General features: G+C 35.3%; 1 protein-coding gene across 10 annotated transcripts in view; it reads right to left on the bottom strand.

The window, feature by feature from the left end:
* The window catches only part of AKAP9 (A-kinase anchoring protein 9), a 125164-nt gene that overhangs the window by 86374 nt on the left and 26117 nt on the right, over positions 1–12673 (bottom strand). For all 10 annotated transcript variants that reach the window (XR_011139610.1, XM_068934798.1, XM_068934799.1 and 7 more), the window contains one exon: positions 4521–4565. Coding sequence is in view for 9 of the 10 variants with exons in the window: in XM_068934798.1 (XP_068790899.1) it covers positions 4521–4565 (45 nt within the window). In the remaining variant the exon portion in view is untranslated. The remainder of the gene's footprint in view (positions 1–4520; positions 4566–12673) is intronic.

Raw genomic sequence — 12673 nt, 5'->3', positions numbered from 1 at the left:
AAATAGAAAATATTTTAATGCACCAAAATAATATAATCATTACAGACTGGCCAGCAGAATTCCAGTTAAAAACCCAGAAGTATCTGGAAAGGCTTCATATTTTTACATCAAGTTTTTAGTCTTTTTCTTTTTTTTCCCTTTCTTTCTTTTCCTTCTTCTTTTTTTTTTTTTTTAAACTTTTTGGCCATCTGATTCATCTACAAAAATTAAAAAAAAAGTCATGCTACAATTCTAGTCACGCCAAAATTGACAGTATGAACCTCAACTAAAATTAGCAATTAGGGCAACCTGGACAAAGCAATTTCTGTTATTTTTTTAAACTTCATATATAAAAATATTTCAGTTTGCGGTGAAAATAATTGTAATCATACAGTACAACTAAGCTTAATAACTTTTGAAGGATGAGAATTGGTGGTTTTTAAAAATATTATGGCTTGATTTATTTTTCTACATATTAGTATGCATCAGAAAAATTCTTTAGGTAAAGCTAAAGGTTCACATATAGAATTTAATATTTTTAAAAAAAGAGACTTGTAGTCTTCATATTAACTACAGGATCAGGAGTATATGCTGCAAATTCTGGAAGAGATCCAATAGGAGAGAAAAATCCAGGATGAACGATCGCAGCTCATGTTGTAAAAATAAGGAATAAGAGGAATATATGGGGGCAACTTTAACCAACAAAGTTATAAAAAAAAATTCTAATTTGGGAAAAGCCTAGCTTCTCTTAGTTCTGAATTTGAATCATAGCCTCAAATAGACAGTTGCCATCATCATTTAATTTAAGACTACGCAGGAAGGTCTCATTCTTGCTTAAACTAAATAATTGCTACAAATGGCAAGCTGGTCACATAGAAGATTTATCACTCTTCAGTTTGGCTACTATCTCTGATAGAGTAGATATTCAGAGAGATGACAGAATAAAACCAATCAAAAGACTGTATTTACAATAAAATTCCTTCAGGACAAGAATTCTGACAGAAGCGTTCACTCGTTCCTTCACCTTTGCTTAGACTAGGTCATAGTATTTGCTTATGTCTGGTAAGTGTCTCAAGAAGGGAAATATTTGTTGCTGAATTTTATCCAACTCCTCAAGAAACGGGGCTGATGAATTAAAAACACACTGCTTATTTTACCAACTATAATAAATGATTTATGATCTTTTTCACTTTAAAGCATGACAGTCTCAATTTTAACATAATTTTTGACAAAAACCACTAAGAGGATACAGATGTTTTAAATGAGGGAGAGAGAGAGAGGAACAGGCCTATGTTTGTACAATGTGTGGCTCCTTAGCATTCCAAAAAGGACTTGGTATATCAGAAACAAAGGTAGGTTCAAGATTTGATTTAACTTGATAATTACGCTATTATATGCAAATTTTAACTTCTTTTCAACTTCCTCAATTAAAAAGGCTTCAGATCCCTTTAGTTATAGCATTTTTATGAATGTAAATAAAAGCTGTTATTATTAAAAGTAACATTAAAAGCTGTTATTATTAAAAGTAACATTACAGCCGACACGAAATGCATTAAAATTCTTTGCAGTTACTTTAACACAGGCATTCTTAAACGTGTTGTCGGCTCACTGCAGACACCAATCAATCGTAATACAGTGGAAACAACGCACCGTACTGGAAGACAGCAACTCTCAACACTTCAATTTGTTTTTCATCAGATCTAGTACCATTTTATTACTCAAAAGTTTCTTGTTGCCGACGTATGTTTTGGAATCGAATTCTCAAAAAGTCTTTCTGCAGGAATGAGAATAAGCAGTACCTAGAAATGTGAGAGCGCCAATCTGTCATCACATTTTTCAGAAGACCTGCAATTTTTTTTTTTTTTAAGGCCCTTCACAAAGCAGTCCAACTGTAATTCCATTATCTTCAGTATCTGAAAAATTGCTCCCTAACATCTATGGAAATTTCTGAAAGATGAAGCAGGATAAAAATTCCATCATATAAGATTAGATTTTAAACTGTTTAGATGAAGTCTGTGAAAATCCATTAGCAAAAAGGAGCTTTGAATTCAACCAATATTAACAAAACACTAGAAACCAGAAACACAATTCTCATGAGACATTATGTCATATCTTTCATGTGTTTTGTCTTGTGCAAAAAGACCTCTTTTTTTTGAGCTTTTGGCCTCAGTTTCCAACACTGCTTTCTACAACCGCAGAGATGATCAAAATTTCTAGCCATGTTTCATGACATACTATACTTCTCACTTGACGAGATGAACGAACATCAATATCATCGCCAACTGTTTCCAAGGGTTCACTCTTCACATACAGGATATTCCACCGCACAGTAATCATACATTGTGGGGATAACACGTTCTAAAACGTTGCAGGGAGCTCACAGTTGTTGAAAAGTGTATTTGTTTCACTCTCAGTGGCAAACTGCGCATGTGCTGGTGCTGCCCTAGCACCTTACCATACCTAAGGCACATAGCGACTGATAGGAGCCATTATGGGGAGGAGAAGAAAGACCTTGCTCCCCCCCTCCCCACACCCCCACCAAAAAAAAGGGAACAGAAAACAGACACAAGAATTGGTCAAGAGAATAGAACTGGGAGTTAGGGTAAGCAAAGTCAGAGCCTTTAAGCTGAGAAAGAGAAACAGAAGTCCTCAAAGTTTTCAGGGCACTGAAACAGTGACCTGTCTACTGCAGTTACTGATTTTACTTTTTCACCCTACAAATACGCTGGCAGGTCACACCAGGGACACAGTTTCCTGGTGTGGATATTCCCTTAGAGTTCCTGTTGAGCAGCTTTAATACTAGTATGGAACAAACAGTTATGCTGAGGTGTGGCCACTTTCTCTCAGGAAAGGCAGACTCCGTAAGGGAGCAGTAAATGTCTTGCACCAAATGTACTTCAACAACAGAGATGCATTTGATTACTTGTTCCTCTCTTACTAGTTCCTCAGCTTAAGATGCTGGGGGTGTGTTTTGCAGAAGTGTTTAGCACAGACAGCTGCAAAACAAAAACATGAATGTCACTACAGAAAGCTCATGTTTGGGACACAAAAAATTGGTTTTGTAAACTACAAGCTACATTTACAGCAGATGTTCTGTGGCAACTTCCTGTAAGCATGTTTTTGCTCCCCAGTAAGTATGAGGTAGCTCACTCCTTATGAATGTAACAAACTGCTTTGCAGGTAAGAAAGAAATCAGAAATAGCCCAGTACCCTCCAAGTGACAGAGACAAGCACGGGATGCCAATGGAAGAGCAGAGTAAATGCTTTATCACAACTCCTTTCCATCAGCAATGGAAGAAGGATGAGATGCCACACGCTTAACTGAGGAGCACATGAGCAGCTATTAACTTTGCACCTTACCTTATTTTAATGTATCCATGTGTCCATGCCCTTTTCCTACAACTTTCAAGAGGATAATGAGTTTCTAACTTGGAAGCTTAAGTTTTACGCCTTAGTTTCTTTAGAAAATTAAACACGGTGATACTCCTTTACCGCAAAGATTTTTAAGTTAGCATTTGTAGAACACTCAAAAACTGTAACAATGACTGTTTTAAGAAAGCCATAGGGAAATTAAGAGTTCTAGATTCAAAGCAGAGGTTAGATACCGTACAAAAAAAAAAGAAAAAAGCTTAGCATACGTACTACATGAGATAAGGGCACTATGTGACAATGAAATTGTCACATATTATTTTAATGAGTGCATGCCAAAGGGATGAGCAAAAGCAATCTAAATTCTTGCAGTTCTTATTTCCTTAGTGTTTTGTTATACGTTCCTTTATCATTTCTTCTTCGTGGTAAAAAGGAAATGGAAAACTATATAAAAAATTTCAATTTGAAAATCATATACCTGTCCCGAAATTTTACAGTTCTTAGACTATGATAACTACAAATGAAGAAAGGACATTCTTGGGAACTAGCAGGCTCAGCATTCCGTGTTGCAAGCCTTATGTAAATATCAGAAAAGTCAACACAAAACTACAGCACAATCTGAGGAACCGAGATACATGACAGCACACACATTCAAAATTAACTTCATGTTATTTAGAAAAGCATTTACTCCCATGTCCATTTAATAGGAAAAAATATGAAGCCTTTTAAAGTCAAGCTATTGTTGAAGTTTTTAAAGTGGAGCAACTACTTTGAGCTATTTTTCCTGAATGAACAGGTTTTGCTTCATTTCCTCATTAAAAGATTACCAAACAGATAATTAATTTTCCACAGAAAATTAGCAGAAATTACACACACAACCTCAATGGCAACACAAAGCATTAATGCAACTGTAATGTTGAAACTGTTACAACAGTTCATAAAAATGCTATATCGTTGATTCTAGTAGTCATCTTATTATGCAGCTGACAATCTTTGCTTTAATGTTACCTTAATCATACCACTAATGACATACAACCCCTTCATGCTGTATATACCATGATATTTCCTTCTTTTTTTTTTTTTTTGGAAAACAGTCCACAGTATTCCAAAAAAACTTGCAAAGGAAAAATTAAAAGAAAGTTTAAAATGGAAAAGTCTTAATTCAGTCTTACCTCAGAACTGTAATCTTCTACTGTAGTGGAAATTTCACTTTCAGGCTAAAAGAAAATATTAAAATATTTACAATGATGGCAATCTAAAAATACTTAACAAGACATTTTCCATTTATTTCTGCATGTAGACAGTATTTGACTATATTTCAGATATACATGAGTTTGATTAGAATCTATAGAGCGAAAGCCACCTCTACTTTCTTGAAATCCTAGCTAAAAGAAATTTACTTTGGTGTTCAACTTTGATTGTGAAAATAGTATAATTACATGACAAACCATTCTAATAAAAATGCAACTTACAGGTATAAAATAGTATTCTGGAAATGTAGGTTTCAATTTTTTAACAAATAAGGACTATCACAGAAAGGACTTCTCTTTGACAGGGGAATTTAACTTAACTAGGAATTTTGTTAGCTAAGAACATCAGCAATACTTTGAATGACATCTTCATACATGCAAGAGTTTTTTGATGTTGACTAGACGTCTGAACAATCTTCTGACAAATTCGTTCTCCTTCAGCTTCCACGGAAACTAAGGAAAGCTAAAAGTGATCAGGAAGAACAAGGACAAAGACTTAAATCTTGAAATCTAACATACAGGACCTTGACCAGCTGAAGGAAAGAAGCAATACCAACATTAAACATGGCATACAATATGCTTGCTATAGTATCTTGATCAACTACATACAAAGCATCAGGTTTCAGACCAAGAAGTTTGTAGGAAAACAGGCAAAATATTCAAAATATCTACATAAGGTGCACTCTTGTGGAGTTAAATTACTCTTTTAACTCAAAATTAAACTTTTAAAATTTAAAACTACTTTAGCAAAAACTAGTGTACACAATAAGATCTATTCAACACTCACTTAAATCATGAGCTAGCCTCATATTAGATCAATCCCTCTTTGTTATTGAATTATCTCAGGCATATTTTCAAAGAAACATAATCAGTTTTCCATTATCAAATATGAGTAAAATGTGCAACTCTGAGGGGTTTTTTGTTCATTTTTAAATCAGTCACTAGTTTCTACTGGAGTTCTGCAGTTCTTGTAACTCCAACACCATTGATTCCACAGATTTTGAATCTTATACGTAGTTCCATGATGAAATTAACCTAACCGCAGTGTTACTGTATGTATGGAGTTTACAAAACTAGCTTAAAATATGAATGTAGGAGCTAAAATTCATACAACTGTTAGGAGTTGTTAGGAGAAAAAAATCAAAATGTTGCATCTTAAAGTTAAGACACAAACTAAAACAGAATACAAAATTATGTTTTAAAATTACAGGTTCATAACAGTGGTTCTACTGTGGCATATTCAGTTACTACTTAACAGTATTTTAGTTTTTATAAATTTTTATGCATACATTTATATATATATATAAATTTTGTATTTTGTTTCTAATCTTCATCCTTTGTCTAGGACAGACAAAAGTTCTCTGGAAGAAAAATAATCAGGGAAAACCAAATTGCTATCTACCTTCCTAATACAGATTAAAAAAAAAAAAATCTCTGGCAGCATCATCCCATAATTATTACTAGTTTCTTCCAATTCAGAAGACTGTCAGAGAAAAATCACAAATGCAAGTATTTCTATAAACCTACATATAGAGCTAGATCTAACAACTGTTCTTTATATAGCACATGAAGCGTGGACATTTCTCCAACATCCAAAAACACACAGGCAACAAATCTGATTTATTACATAATTTTTCCCTGCAGTGCTTCTGAACTACAGAAACAGTCCCCCGTTTTAAGAAAATGACAATGAACGTGTAGATACTGGGATAAGCTCTGGGCTGGTAGATGATCACAGCAAGAGGCAAAAAAAAATGCAGATAAGTTTAAGCTGGAGTTAGAAAATACAAATTATCAAAGCAAGGTGGAGATTGAAAAGAATTCTTTAAAGTTTTATGGTATTTGGCCAGATACTGGATTTCTGAAAAAGAATATAATTATTGCTGGTACTTTCTAAATATCAGTTCAAAAAATGAAAATTTCACATAGTCTTCTACCTCAGCTTAGGTAAGCAGTATCTGCAAGCAGCATAAATAGTCTTTAAAAATTATCTGCTTCCATCCTACGTCTCCTACAGGTTAGTCTACCTTCACTTCAGAAACGTGAAGACAACCATGACAGTTATATACTGAGGAGTTTTCAGTTGATCATTACTACCCAGATCTTAGTGACTGCTGGAATTTGTAAAAGAGCATAAAAAGGCCTTTTTTTCCCCCCTCTCCTTCTCTACGGACTTAGGAAAGTTACTAGCTGGAATAGCTCCAGAAGCAGACGGTGATCTGTTTGTTTATCACCTAACACAGAAGAGAAGAGTTAGATTTAGTACATCTATAATGTGGAAAGAAAAATGACACAGTTTGCTCAGTTCTACTTTTCCTCATATAGAACAAGCTTTGATTTTCCCACTTTCCATATGTGTTGGATTCATGTACAAAAAAAGTCTGGATATATGACACAGCCTCAGTATTTATTTTCTAAAACTTAACACTGTAACCTCTTTATTCCATAAATCCCTAGTGTAAGTGAAGGGAGTGAGTCTGTGTGAATACCTAACTCCTGGGGCAGTAAGGATTTTAGATTAAAGTTCTAAAAGAGACAAATCTTTGCAGAGTTCTATTTTGCCTTTTATGAGATAGCATGCTTTTGAAAAATTAAATTTCTCTAAAGAGAAATAATTCTATGGCTCTAAATGAAGTGCTTATTGTGTGAACTACAGATGACTCAAGCACTAAACATTTTCTTATGAACTATAAGTTCTCATATTTCATTAGCTGCTTCTGCTCAACAGGATCTTTGCAGACTAGTTTTAATATCTTAATTTAAGGCTTATCCTATTGCATTTGCAGATTAAAACACATTAAAAACCTCAATCTTTGGTAAGCGTTAACTAAATGTTGAGTTCTTCCTACTCACAAATAGGTAAGGAGCTGGGAATGTACAGCACACTTACTTTCAGTAGTGAAAACTAAACCTTTAATTAAAAGTACTAATTGAGAAACAGCCGACACCCGTAAAACTGAAAACCTCTAAGAATCATTCACTAAAATACCTGTGCAAAAAGCAGTTATTACTCTCAAAGCTTTCCAGCCATCTTACAACCACCTTATTTGCAAGCCAGTTTTAATTATGTACCTTACATAAAGGATCTTAGAGATTTTTAAACAGAAAATGTTCTTAAGTGCAAATAACTAAGAAACCCTTCTGAATTTCACATCTTTTCTAACAACCCAATATTAGAGTTTTCTTTTCCTGTTCCGCGGTTGTTCTTTCAAAATATAAAAGTTGATGTCCTCTCTTGCATTTTCTTAGATTATTTTGGATGAATCCAAACGATATAGATGTTGCTTGCAGGGTTCACTTTGGAAGAAGAGTGGTACTTCCACAGCTTGAATAGATCATTTTTTGGCTCTTAAGACCAATAATTTTTTGCCAGGAGTTTTATCTGAAGAAAACTGCAGAATGACGGCAAAATGAACGCAAGTTAAATATCTCTGAATGTCTAAACTAAGGGGTTCATCCAAACCCTGCTAAACTCAACTAAAAAGACTTAAATTCTGTAAGCCTAACATTAGACCCCAACACTGTAAGACTTCAGGCTGTCAGAATCCATGTTACAAGCAGACAACATTTTATGGACACCCATCATGCATTCTACTCCCAAGAAATGATCAAAATTGCTTCAAAATCCAGTTTCCATTTTTAAGTCATCCATTCTGTATGCTTTCAATATTCTTTGCCCAGCAGAAGTAATTAGCTTTTATATAGCTCATCTCCCTGAACCACAAGAGTCCAGTTTAAAAGGAAATATTTCAGAAATTCATATATATACATTGTTAGCGACACAACATCTTTTGACAGAATGATGTCAATTACGCTATTCACCATTTCTCTCAATACTCTATGGAATTTGAAATTATTTGCTGTTATACTATGACTTCAGGATGATAGTTTGCACTTATACTACCTATGCTCCACAGTATTGTCTTTGTACAAAGCACTGAATCTCTTATGGTAAGGTATTTTTATTCTTTATTCAAAATTTTTCCACCAATAACATGATTCATGACTAAAACATACTGAAGAAAAGACATCTGAAAGGCTCTTTATTGCCAGACTCTCTCCAACATCTAAGGCAGACAGTACCTTTTATGATAATATACCACACTTGTGCCCTTTTCAGAAACCAAACACATTTTCGTCTCTGAGCATTCTTCAGAGAAAATACCACAAAATGGTAGAAAAAAGGAAATAATTTGCCCCTGGCACACAGGATATCCATTGCAGAGAAACTTGCTCCCCTCTGCAGCTGAGCGTTGCTCAGAAGCCGCCGCCTTTGGCGCTCAACTCCCAACGTAAGCACTAGCCTCACAAAGGAGCTCATAATAAATTGTCCAGAAGAACTGAAAAGTTATTGTTGGGTGCCTTTCAAAAACTTTTCCAGGTGACGCTAAAATGTCTGTAAGCATAGGCACCAGTATTAAACTATTCCAATTGCAACAGCTGAGAAAATTGAGACTGGAAACAGAATTCTGCCTAAACTAAATTATTGACTTTCTTAAGACCACCATCTAAACTGCTATAAAAACATCCACTACAAAATTCTGAATTCATTTTTGAACGTGAATTAGCCAGTGAATGGAAGGAAAAGCAATTTTATTTTAGCTAAGTCAGTTTGCAGGAAAACTGTAATCAACAGGAAAATACCAATGCTGAATTTCTGTATTACAGACTCCTGGCAGTCTATAGTCATGAAGTCTCAAGTCTATAGAGTAGGATAAATTTCTAGATGGATTAATGCTCGGTTATTAATGAAATATGTCTTTAATTAAATCATAAGAGAAGGAACACTTTCCATATGAAGACCAAGAATTACCAGTGGAACTATTACCAAGTCTCTCCTTTTTACCTCTCTGTAAGTTTACCATTATATGCAAAGAAAAACAGTTGAGCTAAAAGTTTCCAACTGATGTGAAAAAACTGAATCCTCATGTAATAGTTTTTCTAAACATTAGCAGCAATAACTGAGGGTGCAGCATAACTACAGCTCTCACAATGCTAATTCAAGCTCTACTGTCAAATTTAACTTTCCTCTGAGTTAATTCAACATAATCCAATAATTTTTCACAAATGAGAGATTAGTGAACATTTTGCCATTACTAGCAGATGTAGTACTAAAAACAACTACCTTTGGATTCAGGTATGCCTTGTTCTGAGATGTCAAATAATGATTCAGAACAGCTTTGTTTCATTTATTCCTCTATAAAGAAAGGCTGCATTTGGAGTCTCTCAACAACTACAGCCACCCTTTTCAGCAGCATCTTTGCATGGTTTTTGCTCTCGGTACTGTCAACACTAAAATATTTTTGGATAAAGTTTTCCCAGATTCTCATTCCTGCCTCTACGCTGAAAGCTGTGCCAGACTTCTTTTGATTCTGTTTAGCTTGACTAAGGTATAGAGTATGCAAAGCTGTTTTATCTCAATGCTCTTTTCCCTCTCCCCCGCAAAAACCTCAACCCCTGCCCACCCAATTTTAACAAATTTTTAAAAATACATCGATCATCTTATCCCATCATAACCACTGGCCACAGAAAAGCAAGGGTAAATAAAACTCTTATTTACATAAGTAAACATTGCTGCAAGAACAATTTTCTGTTAACTTACAATATTGAAAAATATTAATACAAATCCCTTCATCGGGTATACCAGTGCTAGCCATTGCAAACCATCCTCTGAGTATGGCTAGCAAAGGAACGACAAACGCATTGCAACTTGCATGCATCCACAGACCATCTCAGATCATCTTTTCATGGACCACTAATGACCCACAGATGACCGTGACCTGAACAAGACTGATCTAGAAGACCAAGACTAGGAAGGGAGGCAAAGAGCTTGTAAGCTGAAAATGCCGCTCATGAAATCCTCTCTTAGGTGGTGTTGAACTTAGGGGCATTTAATATTTGTAGAATATTCTGAATATAAAGTGCTTATATATTCTTATATAATGCATTCTCATACCTGCCTTAGTTCTAATTCCTAAAAACATTCCATCTAAAGAAATGGATTCACTGGTAATTTATGTCCCAAACCAACTGACCACAATCAGATTTAAAGAGAGTGCATCTTAACGGATATTAAAAAACCACTAAACCCGAGTATGATCTGGAATGAGGTATGTCCCACCCTGCGGAGACTCTAATTTTCCTGTATCAGAAAACATCATCAGCAAAGAGATAATCTATGCTGTGAACTTAACCTCTCTGAGTGTTTAATTAGGTTTCTTCTCTTGGGTAAAATGGAACTCAGCCATATCAGTCTTTAAGACCTGCAGTCAAGCTAAAATGAAATTCTGTATAAATCCATAAAGACCACCCTTCAATATAGGCGATATCAGTGTCACTAAGTCTAATTATATATATCAGTATTTATGGTGAGAAGGTAGGGCATAACAGCAGAGTATATTTTATGTACCGCAGAAAATTGGCAAGACATCTTGGCAATCCTTTGGCCAGATGGTAAAGGGTGAGATGACTGGCTTCAGTCACCACCATATGTTCCTGAAAATCTATTATTTCCTCTCTTGGCACTCATTTTACCATTGAGCAGACTATTTTCATACATTTGTTTAGCAAATAGACTCTCATTCCGAAACTAAAGTCCTTTTTCAAGGAATGCTAGCATTAGCTGAAATAACTGGTTTAGGAATGCTAGCGTTAGCTGAAATAACTGGTTTAGCTACATCAGTTTTTATTACGTTTTTTGATTTATTCATCCTCTGTTTAAATCTTCCATCTTATTGTACATCCCAGAATATCTCTTCTCTAGTCAAAGCCTTTGTTGCTTTTTGTTTTCGCCCTCATAACATACAAGTACCTTAACTACATTCACCACCTAAATCTTTTCTCACTGAGGTTCTCCCTCTGTTCCTCCATACTACTTATGTTTCCCTATTTCTGTCACTTTTCCTCTTCAGATCTCCTCAAGAACCTGACTTCTCCTAATGTCTCCTTTTATACTCTGCATTTCTGCTCCTTGCTTGTCATGGTTACCTCTTTCTACCCCAAAAGTTTTCAGCATTACCAGTGATAACACTATTCAGTGACATTATTGTAACGACCCTGTTTTAACCTGCCTTTCCATCTCCTATATATCTGTCCACTTGATCTTCACCAGCAACGTTATCCCTTTAATTCTGCAATGCCCATCTTTTCCATGTGCTTTAGTTCCCTCTCATTCCACTTATCCTCTTCTGCTTTCATTCTCCTTGACAGGTCTTCGTCATAACTGACCTTCTTCTTTTTGTCCTAACAATAAAAGAATCAAACACGTAAAGAAGACAAACCAAAGTAACAAGTTAAAAATCAGATATTGTAAAGACTGTATGTATTTTTAGATTGGAGGACTGGACAAAATCTTATTGAAACTGCCAAATAAGCAAACTTCCCTTATCCAAGTGGCGTGAATGAACTAGAGTTAAAATCCTGGGATCTTTTACTGAAAATGCAAGTGAGATGAAGCTGAAACAGCAGTTGCTGACAGGTATTTTCTGCAGTTTGAAGGCAAGCATACAGCAGTTGCATGCATGTATGCATAGAAATAGCAGAAATACCCCTTCACAAAAAAAAAAAAAAAAAGCCCACTAAGCAATCAGAAGCATAATGACTAAGGAGAAAGTAAATGAAAAGTAATTAGAGAGGCATGATGGCTGGAGTTTTGTAACTGAGAGCAAAGTAATGTCTGCCGATCCCTTTTACATCCAGCTTATACATTTCATGTATACTCTTTCTAAAGGAACAGGACTGCATCTAGAATACCCAACGCCATCCCCTGTTCTTTTCTTTGCTGAAAACAAGTAGGAAGGTCTTAGATAAAGATTAACTGGGAAAGAGCAGCACCTAGACTGCAAAAGAACACAGGCCTATTGCACAGATGATGTTCTCTGATAATACTCAGGGCCTGGTAGTTTAAAAAAAATTGGCTATAGTTTCTAGTATATTCTTCACTTAGAAGGCAACTATTTCTCCCCAGCACTGTGATTGCAAGTGAGAGGAGGAAAATTCAGTTTCAGTAATACTGTGGTGGGAAGGAAAGGAACCAGATTTAGAGGGACAGGGAATTAACACCTGGGATTGAGTAA

Source organism: Struthio camelus, chromosome 2 (genome assembly GCF_040807025.1).
Source record: "Struthio camelus isolate bStrCam1 chromosome 2, bStrCam1.hap1, whole genome shotgun sequence".
NCBI classification, from domain to species: domain Eukaryota; kingdom Metazoa; phylum Chordata; class Aves; order Struthioniformes; family Struthionidae; genus Struthio; species Struthio camelus.
The sequence above is the reverse complement of the archived record's forward strand: the minus strand, read 5'-3'. Positions and strand labels throughout refer to the sequence as shown.